General features: G+C 46.6%; 1 protein-coding gene across 2 annotated transcripts in view; it reads left to right on the top strand.

Moving 5' to 3' along the window:
- ELOVL7 (ELOVL fatty acid elongase 7) overlaps nucleotides 1-22,979 on the top strand; it is a 69,220-nt gene that overhangs the window by 29,118 nt on the left and 17,123 nt on the right. For both annotated transcript variants that reach the window (XM_040339698.1, XM_040339692.1), the window contains exons 2-4: nucleotides 5,217-5,293; nucleotides 16,632-16,822; nucleotides 18,640-18,720. In XM_040339698.1, coding sequence (XP_040195632.1) covers nucleotides 5,230-5,293; nucleotides 16,632-16,822; nucleotides 18,640-18,720 — 336 coding nt within the window. In that variant the 5' untranslated portion in view covers nucleotides 5,217-5,229. The remainder of the gene's footprint in view (nucleotides 1-5,216; nucleotides 5,294-16,631; nucleotides 16,823-18,639; nucleotides 18,721-22,979) is intronic.

The following is a 22,979-nucleotide window of genomic DNA, read 5'->3' as shown; positions in this document are numbered from 1 at the left end:
CACCCCTTTAACCACTTGGGCACTTAAACCCCCTTAATAACCAGACCAATTTTCAGCTTTCGGTCCTCTCACAATTTGAATGACAATTACTCAGTCATACAACATTGTACCCAAATGAAATTTTCATCCTTTTTTTTTTCACACAAATAGAGCTTTCTTTTGGTGGTATTTAATCACAGTTGGGTTTTTTATTTTTTGCGCTATAAGAAAAAAAATGTGAAAATTCTGTAAAAAAAAAAAAAAAAAAATTTCTTTGTTTCTGTTATAAAATTTAGCAAATTAGTATGTTTTTTTCTTTATTCTTTTGCGTAATGTGAAAGATGAAGTTACGCCGAGTAAATAGATACCCAACATGTCACCCTTCAAAATTGCACACGCTCGTGGAATGGTGCCAAACTTCGCTACTTAAAAATCCCCATAGGCGACGTTTTTAAATATTTTTACTGGTTATATGTTTTTAGTTACAGAGGAGGTCTAGGGCCAAAATTATTGCTCTCGATCTAACGTTTGCAACGATACCTCACATGTGTGGGTTGAACACCGTTTTCATATGTGGGCGGGACTTACGTGTGCGTTCGCTTCTGCATGCGAGCACACGGGGACAGGGGCGCTTTAAAAAAAAATATATATATATATTTTATTGTTCACTTTACTCTACTTTACTTTATTTTAGTTTGACACATTTTTCCGCAAAAATACAAAATTGTTATCACTTTTTTTATTCCATTTCAGGGAATGTAAACATCCCTTGTAATAGGAATATGGCATGACAGGTCCTCTTTACAGTGAGATATGGGGTCAATAAGACACTGGATCTCACCTCTAGGCTGGGAAGCCTGAAAAAAACAAAACAATCCTGGCTTTAATCGTAGCGTTGAGTCGGTAGAAGCAGGAGGGGGCAGAGTATTGCGGGGTATTGCATGGATTGCACAGTATGGGGCAGAGTATTGTAGGGTATTGGACAAGGATGGCTGAGCAGGGATGGCTGGATCTGTGACTGCATTTGTCACAGATCCAGCCCACAGCACTGCTGCTGCCTCCGTTCTCTCACCTCTCCTCTCACCTCTCACACTGCACCATTCGGTACATAGAGGGGAGGAAGGAACTGGCGTCATCACATGACGCCGGTTTGTTTACAAGTGATCGCTCCATCATTGGACGGAGCGATCACATTGTAAACCGCCGCTATCAGCGGCGATTTACCGTGATGCGCCTCGTCCTCTGGCCCTCCGGTCACGGACATTCCCGTGTGCGCGTCCCAGGGGGTGCGCGGGAGCGCGATTCTGGGAGGTCGTCCATGGACATCCTCCCAGAGTTAAGGAACCGCCTTGTAGACGTATTTTGTCTATGAGGCGGTGATTAACTGGTTAAACACACACCATTTTACACCCTTAATCTAGGATGTAACATGGTGCCAAGCGTACCCCCACCTCCAAAACGCCCTTCCTCCCATGACATGTTTGAGGATGGAAAGCAGGGCAAGGGGCCGGTATTAATGTCATTTACTGGCTTCTTCCTTTCCTGAATGAATACAGTGATTTATCAATAGGGCTCCATAATTTCCAACAGCAGCCCTGCCTACAAGGTAAAGGCATAATGTGCCATCATCATCGTAGCATCGCATACTAGCACATTATGTTAAACTTGCCTTAAAAACTAAGCCCTTCCAGCACCGAGCTGCTATCTTCACGCACAAGGATTCCGGAAGCCGCAGTTTACGGCACATGGCTCTTAAGAAACAGCCACCGGGCCGTTCCTTCCGAGCGCATGCACCAATGCATGTATAGTAAATATCTCCTAAACTGTGCATGTTTTATCTGTACATTACCTATAGGTAAGCCTATTATAGACTTGCCTATAGGTAAAAGTTATGTATGGGAGTTTACTTCCACTTTAAAGGCTACTGCAAAGGTTTACCTTTTCTCTTGAAAGCAGATGACAGATTTGCTTTCAAAACACCTGATTTGGAAACTTTGTATACTAATCCAGAGTGGATACACACAAAATACAATGTTTATAAAACTTGTAACAAGTGTCTCATGTACACTAAGCAAGCGGAAGTACAGCTCAGGAGGAAATGTGGAATGTAAACTATCTTGCTGTGGGTAGAAAAAATATAAAGAATGCTGAGTGTATTTCAGGCATGTCAGTATGAAGGTTCATGTGGGATCTTAGTTCTTCCTTTCTTTGTTCTTTTCTTTCAGGTAAGCATGAGATAATAGCTAGAAGTTGATAAGTTGTTGTGCCTGTTGCGCTACCTATGAGTTGACATTCCAGTTTTGGCTAGATCGGGCAAAGATCTCATGTCTGTGGATTCTGCACATGAACCTGACCTAGTGGGTTTGGGAGAACAAATCAGACGGGTCATAAATCCTTTATACAACCCCAATTTCAAAAAAGTCAGGACGCTGTGTAAAATCTACATTAACATTATCCACCCAATAAAAGAACAATAGGCAAAAAAAAAAAAAAAAAAATCTGCATTAAAAACGGACCCCAGCGATTTGCAGATATCATAAACCCATATGTATCAAATGTTTTAAACCTGAGAAAATATACCATTTTAAGAACAAAAGGACATTTTAAAATTCATAGCAGAAGCATGCCTCAAAAAGTAGGGACAGAGCTATATTTGCATCACCTCTTCTTTTAACAGCACTCTGTAAATGTCTGAGAACTGAGACCAGTTTCTTGGGTATTGAGAGAGGAATGTTGTCCCATTCATAGTCGTGTGGCGGATGTGCCCCCCCCACCTTATTCGCCCTGAGCTGTCTCCTGAGATCTACCCCAAAATGTTGCATCCAAGCAGTGTGAAGCCCGTGCAGCAGATCGTGTGGCTTGCCAGAGCCCCTCAGTGTGAAACTATCATGTAATGTAACTGTAATGTTTGCTTGGAATCTAGGAGCCAGCTAAAAAAGTTAATAGCCAGAAAACGCGCCCAGTCCCGACGAGCTAGCGCGCAGAAGCGAACACATACGTGAGCAGCGCCCGCATATGTAAACGGTGTTCAAACCACACATGTGAGGTATCACCGTGATTGGTAGAGCGAGAGCAATAATTCTAGCCCTAGACCTCCTCTGTAACTCAAAACATGCAACCTGTAGATTTTTTTAAACGTGCCTATGAAGATTTTAAAGGGTAAAAGTTTGTCGGCATTCCACGAGCGGACGCAATTTTGAAGCGTGACATGGGTATGAATTTACTCGGCGTAACATTATCTTTCATAATATAAAAAAAAAAATGGGGATAACTTTACTGTTGTCTTATTTTAAAAAAAGTGTAATTTTTTTCAAAAAAAGTGCGCTTGTAAGACCGCTGCGCAAATACGGCATGACAGAAAGTATTGCAACGATCGCAATTTTATTCTCTAGGGTGTTAGGATAAAATATATATATAATGTTTGGGGGTTCTAATTAGAGGGAAGAAGATGGCAGTGAAAATAGTGAAAAATTACATTAGAATTGCCGTTTAACTTGTAATGCTTAACTTGTAATACCAACGGCTCACCACCAGATGGCGCCAGCTTACAAGCCAAGTCGCCAGGACCCTATTTCTAGTAGCCATGGCGACCTGGCGCCCGGGATTTGTCGAGCCCTGGTCTAAACTGCAGCTGTCTAAACTCAGCAGTGATGTCAGGGGTGGGCGGGACTGAGCAACTGTCAAACACTAGCCAATGGGATGGGGTCTCGGCAGGCCGCTATGTGTATGTGGCTCCGCCCTATTTCTTAAGCAGCCCAATCATTGGCTGGTGTTTATAGCTGCAGGAGTTCAAGTGGTTCAACTGCTTGCTGATAACAAACCAGAAGGTCCCTCTACTCTTTTATGTAATGAAGTGTGTCCCAGGCAAGCTGCTGGATTCTGTAGAAATCTTCACTGCAGTGCTGCCCCTTCCTTTTCCTGCTGCTGAATGTTCAGGATCAGCTGTACTAAAGATGATCTGATAAAGGACGTGCCCCTCCTCTGACCTCCCCTCCAATGAGAAAAGTTATTTCATTTCTCACACTGCCTTTAACATGATTTGTGAATGATGGAGAGATTCCTGTGACTGATCAGACTCTCCCCCAATCATAGATCTTGTTCCAGGGAGTGCAATCAGCGAAAATACATTTTTAGCCCTGGACAGGGCAGGGGAAGGTGTGTCTCCATCAGATCGTCATTGGAGCACCTGAGCCTGGAGACCTGAAGCTGGTGACCCCCTCCCCCCCCCCTACAGCACCGGACATTCAGCAGCAGGAAGAGGACTGGACAGCAATGCAGTGAAGATAATCCAGCAGCCTGCACATAATGGGACATAGTTCATTAGAGGTAAGAAATGGAACTAAAGTTGTAAAGAAAACCAGGTTTTCTAGCTTGACTTCAGCTTTAAGGCTACTTTCATACTGGGGCCGCCTGATTAGTGCAAAAGCTCATTGGCGTGGCCCGTGTTGCGCTTCTGAATCGCCTTTCGGGCACTTTGGAAGCACATCCTATTAATTTCAATTGGCAGGGAATTTTGGAAGCGCTCCAAAACCACCCCCAAGATGCTGCTTGCAGGACCTTTTCTAATGTACCGCAGGCGCACTGCCCCAGTGTGAAAGCACTCAGGCTTTCACATTCGGGCACCATGGGAGGCAGTTTTCAGGTGCTATTTCTAGTGCTAAAACACCTTAAAACTACCTCAGTGTGAAAGGGGTCTAAGCCTTCCTTCATACAGTTGGATCATGTAAAGGTCATCTTAGAATTGTTCGTGAGAACCAGGAGCATTTATTGCATGCAAAGATTTTCCAGTTTGTTGGTAAGTCTCAGCAGCAGCCCAGCGGTTCTTTCTTTTTCTCCATGAAATTATAAATGGGTAGTTCAGCTAAGTTCTTACAGATCTTGGTGGGACCACTCTTTTCAGGACACCTCACTTCTCCTACATATAATATTAAGCCTGTTGGAGATGTACAAATTGGGTTTCCCCGACTGTAAGATGCAGTGTCTGGGAGGGGGAGCACATGAGACACAAATAAAGGGAAGATTTGGCTCAAGTCATGTAAGGCTAAAGATTTTTTTTTGTTTTTTACTTTTTTAAGGCTTGTGCATCACGTAGTAACTGGATTGGCACATGTTTATACTGTCATACAGAAGCTTTTAGTTGTACTTTTAGGCTGAAAATTGCAGAACTTTTATTCAGATAATCTGCCGTCATCTACAATCCCTTTAATGTCAGAATGTATGATTTGTTTATCTAACAGAACCCAGTTGAACATGGCTTTCAATGACCTAACTTCCAGAGCAGTACTTCTTTACGACGAGTGGATTAAAGATGCTGGTAAGTGACTCCATATTTATTTTGATTTGTCTTTGTGACATCAACCATTCCATATCTACAGCCATTGTAAAAATGTATCTTTTATTTTTTAAATTTGCAAATTTTTTATGGTCAGTACAACCTCGGTTACCCGCTGATTGTGCCATTTTTTTCTTTTTTTTACAACCCTTCTGACTAGAAATATACCAGATGAGTGTAATTTTCCTAATGAAGTAGTAAACACTGGTTGGTTTAAAGTTGAACTCCAGACGCATCTTCTGTCTTGCACAATTGTACGGGTTCCTCTCCTGTATTGGATTTACTTACACAGATTTCCCTGCACACTGTTAGAAACTTACAGGTGCATTAGAAGTTTGGATGGAGCCCACCTAATATCTTGGCTCTTTCTTTACCAACCCCAGTTCTCAGTATGTCCTATTCGTTCACTGGGTTTCAGTTGTTTCATGAAGACTTGGCACCACATATGGATGTTGCCTAGGGTATTTTGCCAAGCAAAAAAAAGGGGTAAAATACCAGAATTCAGACAGGGTGTAATGGCACAGGTGCTGATGGACTGGTTTGTCAGCAAGGGATGGGATTCTCCTGATAGACAATGAAGACTAATGTGGGGGATGTGGGGCACAGATGTCCCACGCGAAAAACTGAAGGTGAATCAACCACAGAGAACCATCATATTCTGCCAAGCAATGGCCACTCGTCCAAACTGACATCCACCCATCAAGGCATTTTCATATTTGTATTGCGTCTTCCAACAGCCCGCTGCTTGCATCAGGGCTAAAGTTTCCTCATCCGGGGGCGTGGCCTGGACAGGCATGTGAGCGGTCGCATAGCACGGAGCTCCCGCTATCGATCCTTCAACGATCCTTCCCGCGGCGATCCTGCTGGACAAAAACCTACCAAAAGACTCACCAGACCCTCCCCGGTGTAGCGGTACCGTTTTCGGACCATCTCTGACTCCCGCAATGGCCCGCAAAGGCGAAAAAGATGCGATGGCGGCGGCGGCCCTGCAATCCCAAGATGGCGCCGGCCCTGCTCTCACACAGCGAGCTCCGCGAGGCTGGGAGAAACCACAGGACGCAAGTAAGTCCACAAAAGCCCAAAAACAGCAGGGAAGAGAGCAGCCTAAGGACATGCTTTACTATACTCAAAAGCTGCAGGGCCCTAGCAATCCCTTCCCCCCCCTGCTGCCAACCCCATTACATGATGCTGGAGGGCAAAATGGCGCCTCCACACTAGATGACACGCTGCCCCTGGAGGTGTCCCTGGACCAAGATCAGATCGCTGACATGCTAGAGAGGTCAGCAGATGCCCCGCAGCCCACGTTAAGCGAGATCCTGCAAGCAGTGCAGAGATGCACAACCTCTGTGACGGCATCTGTGGATGGCTTGAAATTACAGTTTGGAGCACTGACAGAAACTGTGTCATTTATTAGACATGACATTCAGAAAATCCGAGAGCGGACCACGGCGGTGGAGGGACGCATCAGTGAGGTGGAAGATCAAATACCCCCTCTTACCAGAGATACGAGATCGGCACTACAACAGGCGGCCCAGGCGAACGCAAAAACTGATGACATCGAAAACCGTTTACGGAGGAACAACGTACGCATAGTGGGGCTCCCCGAGAAGGTGGAAGGTAGGGACCCCACGACTTTTGTGGAGTCTTGGCTCCAGGAGATATTTGGCGCAGATGCGTTCACCACATTGTTTGCGGTAGAGAGGGCCCACCGCACACCTCCCAGACCCCTCCCGCCAGGCAATCCGCCTAGGCCCATGCTTGCCAGGCTCTTGAACTATAGGGACAGAGAGATAGTACTTCGACTGGCCCGGGAAAAGGGAACGGTGCACTACAACGGCGCAAGGGTCTCATTCTACCCAGACTTCTCGGCAGAAGTACAGAGAAGGAGAGCCAAGTTTGCCGAAGTAAAGAAACGTCTACAAAGAATCCAGGTCACCTATGCCATGTTGTACCCGGCCAAGCTGAGGGTCACCGCCAGAGGTCAAGCAACATTCTTCGAAACCGCTGCGGAAGCTGCTGATTGGCTAGATCGCAATGAACATGATCTGAGGAGGAGACGAGATGCGGACGAGGGAGACTGAAGCCCGGAACCCCACCCGGCGGAATAGGTACGACACTTGCTGAATGGGGGAGTCTTTTTTCAATACCTGTGAAGCGGGACATGTTCAATGTTTATTTTTTTGTCTGGTTAGCGCTGGCTCAATGCTTCAAAAGCTGATATTTTCCTATGATGGAATCAAAGCGGTTGTGGGGGAGACACCCCCACCATGTTGCACAAGTTCGAGATCAATCCCGCTTGAAGGGATGGACTGTTTGGTGCCCGGTTGGCACTGTGCCCCAGAGAATATGTTCGTTTATTTTTGTTGCTTTTTTTGCTCACCTCAGTACACGTTTTGCTGCCTCCCGCCCCCCTCCCCTTGAATCTGTGCTCCCCAGCACACCCCACGTGCGGATAGACTTCTACAGGATCGCACGCCCCACATCTGACATTAATGCTCAAACTCAGCGACCCATACCAATGACTGGGCTCAGGACCGATCCACTGGGGCGCACACCCCATGGCGCTGTAACTTTTTTTTCCGTATCATGGCTACCACACCAATAGTGACGTGGAATGTTCGGGGAGTTCATGACCCTTTGAAGCGTACCATGATCAGCTCCTGCCTGAAAAAATTTCACCCGGCCATTGTGGGCCTACAGGAGACGCACCTCACGAGGGACACATCAGGCTGCCTGGGTTTTTCCTGGGTGGGCAAGGCCTACCACTCCACTCACACCTCCTATTCTCGGGGGGTGAGTGTGCTGGTACACAAATCCTTGGCTTACCAGGAAATTGATTCGGCAGTGGACTCTCATGGGAGATATATTTTTCTATATTGCAAAATTTTTACCGTAACAATGATACTTGCATTTGTTTATATCCCTCCTCCGTTTTCTAGAGAAGTTATGCAATGCCTTTTGTCATACCTAGTGAGTAAGCCAGATATGCCTGTTATGATCATGGGGGACTTCAACGGATGCCTTGACCCCAGACTAGATAGGCACCCGCCGGTCTTACCACCGCTAGGGGGAAGAGGTACCATTTTGAGCCGCCTATTGGCGGAGGTGGGTTGGATAGATGTGTGGAGAGCCAGGCACCCGACGACCAAACAGTTCTCCTGTTTCTCTAAGACCCACGGGTCGCTATCCCGCATTGATCTGTGCGTAGGGTCCCCCCATATGTTACACATGGTCTCCAAGTCAGAATACCTGCCCAGAGGGGTGTCAGACCACTCCCCCCTGGCGGCACACTTGATTACCCGCCCGGCGTCCTCCCTGCCCAGGGCTCCCTGGAAAATGAATGCCTTTTGGCTAAAGCTATTCACCTCTCACGAACGAGTAGGACTGCAGATAGAGCAATACTTTGCAGAGAATGATCAGGGTGTCATCACAGTAGAGGGATGGGATGCATTCAAGGCGTGCCTTAGGGGCACTTTCATAGCGGAGATCACCTCTGTTAAACGCAATTCTGCTGCCCTTTTGGAACAGGTTGGGGATCAGGTACAGAGGTTGGAGCTGCAGTTTGTGACGGATCCCTCGGACTCCGCGAGGGAGGCTTGGATATCGGGCCAGGACTCTTTGGACCGGTTAAGGGCCTCCACTGCGGAGAAGAAGCGCTTTTTCACAAAGCAGGCCTATTATGAGGAGGGGGAGAAGACAGGCCGACTTTTGGCAAGGATTGCTAGGTCCCAACAGGCGTCCCCAGCCATAGGAGCAATCCGTGACTCTCAGGGACGGTTAGTGAATGACCCCGAGCAGATCGTTGCCACATTGGCATCTTTCTACTCAGACTTGTATAGGGCCCGGGACGATTATACTGACAGTGAACTACAGGCGTACGTGGATGCCGTGGCTCTCCCGACTCTGAGCGGGCGGGCCCGGGCGGAGATGGACGCCCCACTGACCCTTACTGAACTAATAGAGGCGGCAGCCTCCTTTCCCACCTGTAAGGCCCCGGGAGATGACGGGATCCCCATGGAGGTATACACCCAGTACGGGGGGGAAATTCTCCCCAGGTTGCTGAGAGCATTCAATGCCTCATTTGATCTGGGGAAACTTCCTATATCTATGACAAGGGCCAATATTATCCTATTGTTGAAACCAGGCAAGGACCCCCTTGATCCAGGCTCCTACAGGCCCATTTCCCTGCTGCAAAGCGATGTTAAAATCCTTGCAAAAGCGCTAGCCATGAGAGTAAACAAGGTCATCCTATCCATAATCCATCCCGACCAGGCAGGGTTTATGCCCCGCAGTTCCACGGCAACCAATCTTAGGCGCCTATACCTTAACATGCAGACTCCGTCGGACTCCGCCGGCCGCCGGGCACTGTTGTCACTTGATGCCAATAAGGCTTTCGACAGTGTCGGCTGGCGGTATCTGTGGGCTGTATTGACCAGGTTCGGCTTTGGCCCCAACTTTCTTAGGTGGGTGAGACTATTATATGAAGCACCACAAGCGACCATGCGTTTATCGGACAGGATGTCCCAGCCCTTTGCTCTGGGCAGGGGGACCAGGCAGGGATGTCCCCTGTCCCCCCTGCTCTTTGCTCTGGCAATTGAGCCACTGGCGGCCCTTGTGCGGGATTGTCCTGCAGTCAGGGGCTTCCGCTACGGAGACATGCACGAAAAAATCATGCTTTACGCAGACGACATGCTCCTGTTTTTGGAGGATGCGGAGGAATCCTTGAGCCGGGTGATGTCCCTTGTGGAGAGGTTCGGCCATTTTTCGGGCCTCACCATCAACTGGACTAAGTCAGCCCTAATGTTTCTGGACGGGTCTCCCCCGTCCGACGTTGGTCTCACATGCCCCGTTCCCGTGGTGACCACCTTTAAATATTTGGGGGTATACGTCTCCCCTAGGGTGACCGACTACTGTAGCCTGAATGTCTTTCCCTTGCTGACTCGGTTTAGAGACAAAATCCATATATGGAATAGGCTGAAAATGTCCCTAGCGGGCAAGACCAACCTCATCAAGATGATTCTGATGCCGCAGTTACTGTACCTGCTCCACAATTCCCCAGTAGTCATTACCCTCAAAACGTTTAGAGTGGTCAATTCGCTTTTTAGGCAACTGCTTTGGCATGTTAAAACCCCCAGGATAAAACTGGAACAACTGCAGCGCCCCAAGGAGGGTGGGGGGCTGGCCCTTCCTAACCCATGGATCTACTATTTAGCAGCACAGCTACAGCACCTAATAGGTGCCATGTCCCCGGCCCCGGCTGGCTCCTCGGCTAGGCTTTTGCTGCTTGGCTCGGGGGCTACGTCGATACCAGAGGGACTTGAGGCCCAACAGTTTCAAAAACCTAATAAGAAAATGCCCACCTTCGCGCTTACCCAGAAGGTGTGGAATAAGGCGAGGCAGCTTCAGGGGGTCACAGGATTCACTGAATTCAGTCCGATTTGGGGGAACAATTCATACCCCGAACTGGCCAAACTAGATCAGGGCCCAAGGTGGTGCCTTCAAGGTATAACGCTTCTCAAACAAATATTCCGAGGAGGCGCGCTGCTCCCGTTTGATACCCTCCGGTCCAGGTTTGCACTCCCCCAATCCATGTTCTTTTTCTACTTACAACTGCAGCATGCAATTAGAGCTCAGGGGGACGCGGTGGAGTGGGCTCAGTCCCCCACTCCGGTATTCCGCGTCTTGAGGGCCGCATCTGAGACTAAAGGTGCTATCTCGCAATGTTACAACATGCTGCTGGACACATTCTTAGAGGGGCACCCCATGAAGGTGGCAGAACAGTGGGAGGCTGACGTGGGCCCGATGACAGGAGACATGTGGGAGGAAGCGTTGCTGGCGGTCAACAACTGCTCGCTTAATGTAGCACAGAAGGTATCCCAGTTATATATTTTATTGAGGGTCCACTTTACCCCGGTGAAACTCTTTAGGATGGGTGGGGTCACCGACCCAATGTGTAACAGATGTAAGGTAATGTCTGGTGATTTGATTCATCTGCTGTGGCGCTGCCCCAAGCTCCATAGGTTCTGGAGCGGGGTCCTGGAAACACTTAATTCTGTGTTCCAGGTCTCTGTCCCCCTGGAGCCGATACATTGTCTGCTTGGAGTACTGGAGGGAGTAATCACGGAGGAGCTGACTCGGCTGGCTTTTAACAGAGCACTGTTCCAGGCCAGGAGGGCCATTCTCCTGAAATGGAAACTAGAGGCTCCCCCCACACTGAAATTTTGGTTGACACACATGGGCAAGATGCTGGTGATGGAGAAATATATTTTTCAACACAGAGGGAACGCGGGCAAATTTGACAGGCTGTGGGACGCGTGGCTGGCCACACCTGGCTTGAGCCCTATGGAACTAGTCCAGGGGAGACTGTTGGGCGGTAACTAGATTTGACAGGTATGGGGAGGCGGGATTGGAGGGCATGCCATAGGTAATTGCTAAATATGTGCTAGATATTGGAAGGAGAGGTTTGTGCAAAGTGTACTGTATATGCTACTACTGTTGTGTCATACTGTTTGTTTTATATGTATGTTTTATGAGCAATAAAAACTTCTTTGATTTAAAAAAAAAAAAAAGTTTCCTCATCCGACAACCAATGGATCATAAGAACCTATGGGTGATGTCACCTCTGCATGGCATTGCCAGCTGTTGTTGAAAGCACTCTTCTCTCCCCTGCAGCCAGTGCTGGCTGACGTAGGGGAGATCACATGACTGGGCAGGAGCGACCTGAAAATAGGTAAGTATATACATATTTCTGAAAAAGGTTAGTCAGCATAGATGTTAGAAGGTGAGCATTTTTAAGATTAGTTGGGTATAGCCTTAAATTCCACTTTGAAGCTGAATTTTAGGCATACATAAAATTGTTGCAGCTCTGTAGTGACAAAGGCTACATCTACGCTTGAGCTTTTTGCAGTTCAAAGCTACAAAACTCTTAAGTCCAATTGTTTTAAATGGTGTCTGTTTACTCCTGAACCCTCAGCTGCCTGTTGCTTGAAAAAGTACAGGAGCTACTTCTCGGGTACTTTTTCATTTTTGGACCAATACACTTCAATAGGATTGTCTGAAAAAATATAATAAGGCCCCATTCACACTTGTGTGACTTGGGACTGCAAAGTCACATGACAAGCCGTACCCCATGATTTCCAATGAGTACCGTTCATATCTGTGTGACTTTAAAGTAGTCCCTGCACTACTTTGGTCCAACTTTTGATGCAACTTGAGGTCCAATTACCTCAAGATTACACAGGCATTGCTTCAAGTCACTTCAAAGTCATGTGACTTTCAGGTCGCACAAGTGTGAATTGGGCCTAAAATCTATGTGGCCAAAAACACAAGATCCTGTAAGAAGATCATGTATGGCACATCGCTCCTATAATGTGCTGACAATAATCATTTTGATCAGAAGAGAATGCAGAGGTGGCAGACATGAGCTCCTGACTTTGCTGCTTCTCCTTGCACTGTCCAGTTAGACTGGGAGGGTCGAAGGTGACCTGGGCTCAGAGGAAGTAGGGTGAGTGATTTTGCCCATCAGATTGAGGACCTAAAAGAAGGTAAAATCTTTGGATTGAAGGGGAATATTGCAAAAGCTGGTGGTTGTTTTTATCTTTTACCTGTCTGTTCATTTTTATCTTATTTATTATTGGCTGGAGTTCTGTGTTAATCAAAAAGAACAAAAGTTCTAAATCTTTTATTTAAGAAGTTGCCAATGCTGGATTTAAAATGAAGTTGAAGTCCTGCCGGGCAGTTTAATGTGTTCACAAAGCAACGTTACCATTAGCCAACTCCGATATATGAATAACTAAGTGGATTAGTGATTTATAACACTTACTCTGTATATACAGTGCTGGCTGAAGTCCAGCAGCAAAGTCAACATCAATGTCATGGAGGTGGTTGTACTGCCTCTTATTGAATTTCTTGCTTCCTAGTCTACATCTAGGCTTAAAGTGAGAGATGTCTCTAGGGCCCACCTAATGTCTTCTCAGAGGTGCTTGTTACCTCTTGATGACCATTTTTCTGGTGCTGTTTTCAGAATTCCTCCTTAATCTTTGGTCATTGTTGGCTGTTTCGTTTATATGTCGGCTGAAACAACCAATCATAAAAGTGAAAGAATGTGAGAAGGTTTGTCGACTATACAAAGGAAAATACTTTCAAGGGCAGTAACAGTGGGCTAAGAACAGGAATCGCAATGGCGGGGCCTTAAACTAGCCTGAGAAGTTGTATGAGGCCATTGATCACTCCTGCTGCCACTGTCTACCTTTCCTCAGCTTTCTTAAAGTGTCCAGCCCCAATTTATTTATTTTTTTTATCATTGGGGACCTACTGTTATCAAGTAGCCAAAATGTATTTAATTTTTTGATGGATCATTGGGTACTTTGTGCTGGTCAGTGCTCTTGGAGAGATTTCCCCTCACGTCCCGTGCTGGTGACACAAGAAAAGGTAAATCTCCAACCACTTGGACACAAATATAAAAATATTTTTTTTTAGTAGAAGAGCGACAGGCTAGATCCCTCTCAGCTTCTTATTGCTGTTTAGGTCCCTGTTTTCTGGCAAAACCATTGTTACTAGGACAGAAATTGGGGAAATCCTTTCAACAGAGCCCTGGATAACAGTAAAGCCTTGTACACACGACCAGTTTTCCCATCGGAGCTTTTGGCCGTGAAAACCGACCGTGTGTATGCTCCATCGCAGTTTTTACGACCGGGAAACTGCCAGGGGAAAAGAGAGAACCAGCTCTTCCTTTTTTTTTTTTTTTTTCGCAGGGATTCCCGGCAGTTTTCATATGGGAAACACTGCGATGGAGCATACACACGGCCGGGATTCCTGACCAAAGCTCTGATGGCAGTTTTCCTGTCGGGGAAACACGGTCGTGTGTAGGGGGGAAATGTTACCGAGCAGGTTGTCGGTTTTCCCCTTTACTGCCGGTAAACCCGTGCATGTGTATGAGGCTTAAAAGATGTTCTAAACTCGTTTCTAAAGAAAAATGTAGACCTAGCCGAGTCTCCAAAAAAAGATAGGCACTAGTTTTAACAGGCCTATAGAGTAATCGTGGTCATACACTCTTTGATAAATGATATGCCAGACACAGTGACCTGGATTTCGATCAATAATTAAGGTACAATCATAATTTATTATCTTAAGGTATCAATCGCATCTTTTTCCATATAATCTGATCGATCAAAATGTAATCCATATTTATGAACAAAGTATTGCAAATGCTTCCAATGGATATCTTATGCCCTGGCCATTGGACTCTTGGGAATACATGAAGGTAAAAAAATTTAGGCCTTTACAACCACTTTTTCGTATGTTGGCTTTCACTGCTACTGCTGTGTTGAAAAGTGTGACCATTTGTATTGATGCTGGTCCACATTTAAATTCCTACTCTCCCATCTCCATTTTTTTTTACAACAGAGAATGATTTTGGTCATTATGAGCAGCTGTAACAGATCAGCTGTCAGGAAAAGCTTGCCTGACATTACAGTGGAAGTAGTGTAGAGCAAAGATAGAAGAAAAGCTGATTGCAGAGTTTGGGGATGTATATGCCCTCGCTATGTTGAACATGGCCTGTCAGTCAGTTGGAGAACACAATACCTTATTGTACTTGTAACAGTGCAGTGGGCACACAAGATGAAATTCTAAGCCGCTAGAGTATGGTGGCTGAAGAAGGAAAGAGGTCCTCTAGGTCAGGATTGAAGGAATTGTTGCTCTGAGCAGTGTTCTTAACCCTTTCTGGACAATTAAATACATTTTTTATATATTTTATATTGTAAAATCTGAAAGGTGTAATTTCTAATGTAAGTGAAGTCCGGTGGGCTGAGTTTATGTGACTTGGAGATTGCTGTGACAGCTATAGATTTTATATCACGCAGGAGTCTTGGAAGGCACTAGATTTGTGATAACCAGCCTTCACCTGCCTAACCCAGAAAACCTTCCAGGCGATAGAGGCTAAAGTCTTCTGTGCCAAGGCTCACACTGGTGGTGGCCATAGGACAAAAGTCTAGATATCCATGAAAGATCACTGTGCAGATAAAATGATCTCTTGTCTGCACTTTTCAGGTGCCACAGATTTTTTAATTTTTTTTAACTGATATAGATGTAAATGTAAAGCTGTATAATAATAATTTTTTTTCCCTGCAACCATGGGTTGCAGAAAAGAGAGTGGCTTGATTCCCCCATCAACACTGAGCTTATGCATTCCCTCCCCCCCCCCCCCCCATGCCTGCCAAGACAACACAGTGATTATTGCTAGTGGTTTTAGCTGGTGGCAATAATCGCATGAAAAATCCACCAGGCTGGTTGTACCCAAGTTGATTGAGCGATCGACTTGGGTACAATCAGCCTGCCCATACATGGTTCAAATCTGGTCTGGTCTCTGCTGAACCCAACTGAGATTCGAACCAACTATGGAGGGTTGCCGTAAACATTTTGGCCACGGCACTTTATTTTGGTTTTAGACAAAATTAAAATAACCATGATTTAAACCAAAACATCAGTAAACAAGTGCCCCCCCCCCCCCCCAGATCTGGGGTTGACATACCACGTTCTACCACATACTTGCGATGGGAGTGGGGGAAGGGAAAATGGGTTGCTGATTGATTGGCAGCCCTTTATATAACAAGCCTCTCTGCATTCCATAATTTTCCACTACACCTGCTTGGCCAGTTTACCTGGGCACACAGGTCTGGGGAAAAATCTAAAGGGGCAGCTCACCATCGCACCTATTCCTAATAACATACATTCTGCGCTGAAATAACATGCATTACAATGGTTCTAATGCAGGCAGCCGCGTTCATATGTAAATGCGTCCAAATACTGGCCCAACTTTAAACTTCCAACAACAACAAGCAAGATACAAGGCAAATGTGGGGGGAGGGAATAGTAACTAGGTGACATGAAACCTAAATAGAAAACCTGTCATACAATCTATACAATCAAAAAGGAAGCGCAGAATAACCAGGTAAAACTGGAGGTGCAAAGAACTGTCAAGTTGGGCACTAGGACTGGGGTCAGGATCAACGGGTGCTGATGAGATAGCAGGGTACAGGATCATGGCAGGAGTCTGGATCGGGAAGGATGAGAAAACTGTTTTTTGGTTAATGGGCAAAACACTGAAGCAAATATGCAAATCAAGGGATGGGTTACAGTATATACCTTCCGAGCTACTAGCGACCACTGAGGCGGCATCTTTCAGCTCAGGGAACCACAGTACCTCCTGCAGGTGATCCAGGTTCTGACCGTAAAATGAGTGAATTAATCATATTATATTTTATTGTTTTTGTGAGTGTAACCGAAAATGATAGTGTGTGTGTTTTTTTAATCTTTCTAGATCCACGTGTGGAGGACTGGCCACTCATGTCCTCTCCAATCCTCCAGACAACCATTATTTTGGCATATATTTACTTTGTCTCGTCGTTGGGTCCCCGGCTGATGGAGAACCGAAAACCTTTTGATTTGAACAGGATAATGGCTGTGTATAACTTCGTCATGGTTATTTTCTCTTTGTACATGGTCTATGAAGTAAGTTCACACTAAGTCTATTCAAGACATGACCCTTAGTAAATGATTAATGGATGGGTGTAAGAGGTTTAGGCTAAGATAGCCAAGTACACCTTTTACTCTCGTACTTGCTATCATTTCCTCTCTCAGCAATCTGCACTTATCAGCCTGCCAGTGTTAATTGGGATCATTGCTCCATTTCAAACATGATTTTCTGATTGTTTCTTTGTGATACTGACTAGGACTTGATGTAGGTGTACAATGCTTGCATGCGTCGGTGTTCTTAGTACAGTTGGTGAAATAATTATTTGATCCCCTGCCCACTTACTGTACAAAGAAATAAAGAGTCTAGAATTGTTATCATAGGTGTATTTTAAATGGATATGACAGAATATCAACCAAAAATCCCCCCAAAAAAAACAAAAGATACAAATGTTAAAAATTAGTTTAGTGAGTAAAATAAGTATTTATTTCCTCCCCCCCTACCCACCAACAATAATTCTGGCTTCAGTATGTGCTTATTTGGTATACAGATTAGTCCTGGCAATTTTTTAAAGCAGAGTTCCACCCATATAAAAGTCAGCAGCTACAAAAAGTGTAGCTGCTGACTTTTATTGGACACTCACCTATCCCACGGTCCAGTGATGCGGGCGTACGAAGCCCAGCTCCTCTCTGTGGCGCCGGCATTGACTCGTTGCGCATTCGCGAGCCGCGATTCGCACTGTGACTGGCCGGGCAATCATCTGGGACCTGTGGTATGTCCCAGATGATTGCCGAGAGGGAGGGGGGAGCGGTGAACTACCTTCCGGCGCCACAGTGCCCCGGGAGGAAGTGGAAGCTGGATCCCTCTAAAAAAGTGGGTATCCGCTCCCCCCAAAAAAATGATGACATGCCAAATGTAAATATTGCAGCTTACAGTCCTTAGATTTAGTGGCTGCATTAGTTTTTCTTCCTTTTTTTTTTTTTTTTTTTTCTTATCTGTTTTTTATCTGGTAATCCTGTAAAGACCCCCCCCCCCCTTTTTTTTTCTACTGCATCTATGGTGGCAACCTTAGTTGTCTTGCAAGCTTGATTCCAAACATCTGCCTTCTGAGCCTTAAAAAGGAAAGCTAATGCAGCCACCATATCTAGGGACTGGTAAGCTGCAGTATGTAACAAATTTGTTTTGGGGTTTAAAGGGTTTTTAAACCTCTGACGTGAAAAATTAACTAAGCATATGCTTCTATAGTGTGTATTCATCTCATTCTATAGCACATAGCGTGATATACAGCCCCAGCTGTGCATGTTTCGCTATGACTGTATAGAGGGGAGTGTGTCCATTCCCTCCGTTCAGGTCTCAGCTTACACTCGGCTCTATGCTGTGCAGTGTGTGACATCACATACCCTGCCTTCTGAAGCTAAGACATGCTGTGTAAACTGGGCATTTTGAACGACTCTGGAAGCAGATAAACGGTTTCATTAAGGGTTTATAACCCCTTTTAAATCCAGTATAAATATGTTTTGAGTAAATGTAATCTATTTCAGTTTACAATTATGGGTTTCTCTGCACGCACCCAGTAGTGGTAAATGTTGATCAAACGCTCTATCAACTTTTTTTTTTTCTTTCATGGTTGGTCGTCATTTAAAGTATCTTAAAAACATCTGACCTTTCCAAAACTTGTTTTCTGTACCTGTGCCAGACTTTCATTTAACCTGTATGATTAACACTTGCGTTTTGATTGCATGTTAACGATTAAAGCCAGCCAAAGCTTATTTTTTTTTGCAATTTGTGAGTATTATAACCTTCTTTCAGATTGATAAGACTTTGTTGTAAGATATGCTTTTGCTTTTCATCGCAGTTCCTTATGGCAGGCTGGGCTACGGGATATTCCTTCCGATGTGACATTGTGGACTACTCCAGGTCACCGCAGGCCGTTCGTGTAAGTCACTGATTTATGATAACCGGCTCCTGTGAGCAGTGAAATGTGTAAATGGTGACGGTAAAGGAAATAACATTGTGACCCAGCTGAGTTGGTAGATGGACTGTAAGCTTTCTTAGTCCTAAGCTTGGTAATCGCACTCCGTAACTCGTTGATACCGTAGAAGAATTTTCTAATATATAAATACTCTGTAAATGGCCTTTTATTTCTTGTGTCATTCAGTCCACACTATTATATTTAGTGTTTGAAAGGATGAATTACTTGTTTCCTAATTAATAAGATGCAAGAGACATCTAATGTTTACAATGGGACCTGTTTTTTATATTGTTGGATTGCGTTTGGACAAAAATAATGCATGTGGCATTTTTGATGTATGGACCTGCATCTTGCTGCTCATGTTGAAAAAGCAGCACAACATATCTAAAATGCAACACATGTTAACTTATCCATTATGGTGTGAATGAGGCTTAAAGAGGTTGTAAACCCCATTCATGAAATCTGACCTGGGCACATATATCTGTAGTGTTTACTTATCTCTCTCTAAGTCCCGTGTCTTTCTGCTGCTCCGTTCCTCTATTATTAGCATGATAAAGTCTCACAAGTTCTCTGACACAGGAGATAAAAGCAGCTGTAAACTCGTGTCGGGGAGGTAACTTGGAGATAAGCAGAGAGCTTGTTTATTTCACAGCACAGCTCTGCAAGTTTCTAAGGGGCAAATCCACAAAAGAGATACTCCGGCGTAAGCCGTCGTATCTCTGGTTCTAACTTTGGAACTGATCCTCAGAAGCAGTTTTCCTAAGTTAGGCAGAAGATCCGACATCTGTAAGGGACTTACACTGCCGGATCTTAGGATGCAGTACCGCATCCGCCACTGGGGGCATTTCGAGTCGAAATGCCTCTGTTAGTATGCAAATTAGCACTTAGGGCGAGCCTCAAAGCTTTTGTGCCTAGTTTTTTCGCCGTAAGTGTTAGTTTGCCTGGTGTAAAACTAGGGCTGCTTTTACAAAGTGTAAAGTTAGTCACACCTTGTAAAGGCCCATTCAAGCGACGGCATTTGGTATGCATTCCCGAGGGAGAACTCCACGGCAATTTGTAAATTCCAAACCGGCATGGGTTCCCCCCCAGGAGCATACCAGGCCCTTAGGTCTGTTATGGGTTGTAAGGAGACCCCCCCTCCGCCGAAAAATTGACGTAGGGGGTCCCCCTACAATCCATACCAGACCCGTATCCAAAGCACGCTACCCGGCCAGCCAGGAAGGGAGTGGGGACGAGCGAGCGCCCCCCCCCCTCCTGAGCCGTGCCAGGCCGCATGCCCTCAACATGGGGGGGTTGGGTGCTCTGGGGCAGGGGGGCGCACTGCGGGCCCCCCCACCTCAGAGCACCCTGTCCCCATGTTGATGAGGACAGGACCTCTTCCCGACAACCCTTGCCATTGGTTGTCGGGGTCTGCGGGCGGAGGCTTATCGGAATCTGGGAGTCCCCTTTAATAAGGGGGCCCCCAGATACCGGCCCCCCACCCTAAGTGAATGGATATGGGGTACATCGTACCCCTATCCATTCACCTGTAGGCAAAAAGTAAAAGTTAATAAACACACAACACAAGTCTTTTTAAAATATTTTATTATTCTGCTCCGGACGCCCCCCCTGTCTTCGTTATTAGCTCAATTACCAGGGGGGGCTTCTTCTTCCACCCTCCGGGGGTCTTCTCCGCTCTCCGGGGGGGGTTTCTGCTTCCGCTCTCCGGGGGGGGCTTCTCCGGACTCCGGGGGGCTTCTTCCATCTTCTCCCCTCTTCCGCTCTTGACTCGGCGAACCCCGGTTCTTCTGCAGCTCTCCGGTGCCTTCTTCTTCAGCGCTGGCTGCCTGCTATGTTTGTGTGTTAGCTCGATTTCAAACAGGCAGCCGGCGCGGTCTTCTGTGACGCCAGGGTCTTCTGGTCTTCTGTTCTTCCGATGTTGCCTCGTCGCCTGTTGTCGCTGTAATGATGGAAGCGCGCCTTGCACCACATTTATATAGGCATCACCGTCCCATCATGCTCCGGCAGGTACCCACGTGGTGGGTGCACGTGGGTAGGCACCCACCACGTGGGTACCTATCGGAGCATGATGGGACGGTGATGCCTATATAAATGTGATGCAAGGCGCGCTTCCATCATTACAGCGACAACAGGCGACGAGGCAACATCGGAAGAGGGGAGAAGAACAGAAGAGAAGATGACGCCACAGAAGACCGCGCCGGCTGCCTGTTAGAAATCGAGCTAACACACAAACATAGCAGGCAGCCAGCGCTGAAGAAGAAGGCACCGGAGAGCTGCAGAAGAACCGGGGTTCATCGAGTCAAGAGCGGAAGAGGGGAGAAGATGGAAGAAGCCCCCCGGAGTCCGGAGAAGACCCCCGGAGAGCGGAGAAGACCCCCGGAGAGCGGAGAAGACCCCCGGAGAGTGGAAGAAGAAGCCCCCCCTGGTAAAAGAGCTAATAACGAAGACAGGGGGGGCCTCCGGAGCAGAATAATAAACTATTTTAAAAAGCCTTGTGTTGTGTGTTTATTAACTTTTACTTTTTGCCTACAGGTGAATGGATAGGGGTACGATGTACCCCATATCCATTCACTTAGGGTGGGGGGGCCGGTATCTGGGGGCCCCCTTATTAAAGGGGACTCCCAGATTCCGATAAGCCTCCGCCCGCAGACCCCGACAACCAATGGCAAGGGTTGTCGGGAAGAGGTCCTGTCCTCATCAACATGGGGACAGGGTGCTCTGAGGTGGGGGGGCCCGCAGTGCGCCCCCCTGCCCCAGAGCACCCAACCCCCCCATGTTGAGGGCATGCGGCCTGGCACGGCTCAGGAGGGGGGGGGGCGCTCGCTCGTCCCCACTCCCTTCCTGGCTGGCCGGGTAGCGTGCTTTGGATACGGGTCTGGTATGGATTGTAGGGGGACCCCCTACGTCAATTTTTCGGCGGAGGGGGGGGGGTCTCCTTACAACCCATAACAGACCTAAGGGCCTGGTATGCTCCTGGGGGGGGAACCCATGCCGTTTTTTTCATTGAAAATTGGCATGGAGTTCTCCCTCAGGAATGCATGCCGAGCGACGCTGTCATTTTTTTTTATAATTTGTTTTCCCGGCGCGTCTTTTTTTCACCCGTCGCAACTTTAGTGTCCCGTCGCAATCCACAAAGCCGCCCGGCGTCAATTACGTTCGCGCGATGCACGTCGGGAAAATGACGTCACACGCATGCGCAGTACGGCCGGCGCGGGAGCGCGCCTCATTTAAATTGTAAACGCCCCCCGGAGAGGAGGAACGCCTTACGACGGCGGCACTTAACTTACACGGCTTGAAATTTTTACGTAAGTGCTTTGAGGATCAGGCACTTAGGTAAAAACTTTAAGTCAGTGTAACTTAACTGCAGAAAGTTAAGTTACGCCGCCTGGCTGAGGATTTGGCCCTAAGTTCCTCTGCCTATGTGGAGGGCGGGGTGTGTGCGTCTTTCCTCAGATCAGCTCTCACACAGTGTATACCCAGACTCCCCTCCCACTGCTGAAACAGGAAGAGAGATTTCTAACTCAATGTGCACTTTCTAATGAATGTAGAAAACTGAAGGCAGCAGATATACATGTAAAACGTATGTAGGGAGATTTATTTAATCACTGGGTATAGAAGAGGGTTTACATCCACTTTAAAGCATAACTAAAGGCACACATCCTTACATTGGTTCCAGTGATCTGACACCTTGAATGTCCCCAGATGGGCCTGTCCTCTTCTTCTCTGGTTCTTCTCTGGTTCTTCCGGGTGTCAGTGTTCAGTTTTTTGATTGTCCGGGGAAGGAGTGCACTGGTACTGGCTTGAGTTTAAACGGAGCTGCACATGCGCAGCTCAGTGTACATTTCACAGATGATTGCAAATAGGCAGGTATGTGCACTTAAGTGTTTCTGAACTCCAGTCCTCAATGTGCCCCAACGGGTCATGTTTTCCATTATTTTGCACAGGTGATTTGATCAGTTTCACTGCCTTGGTAATCAGCACAGCTGTTTCATCTGAGGGAAATCCTTAAAACATGACCTGTGAGTAGGGTTGCCACCTCATCCCTTTAAAACAGAACACATATGAATTACACAGGTTCTGAGGCTAATTAAGGTGGTAATTAGACTCATTTGGTGCCTTACCTGCATTAAATCAGCCACAGAACCTGTGTAATTCATATGTGTTCTGTTTTAAAGGGATGAGGTGGCAACCCTACCTGTGAGGGTGCCTTGAGGACTGGAGTT

This window comes from Rana temporaria, chromosome 1 (genome assembly GCF_905171775.1).
Source record: "Rana temporaria chromosome 1, aRanTem1.1, whole genome shotgun sequence".
Lineage (NCBI taxonomy): Eukaryota > Metazoa > Chordata > Amphibia > Anura > Ranidae > Rana > Rana temporaria.
The sequence above is the reverse complement of the archived record's forward strand: the minus strand, read 5'-3'. Positions and strand labels throughout refer to the sequence as shown.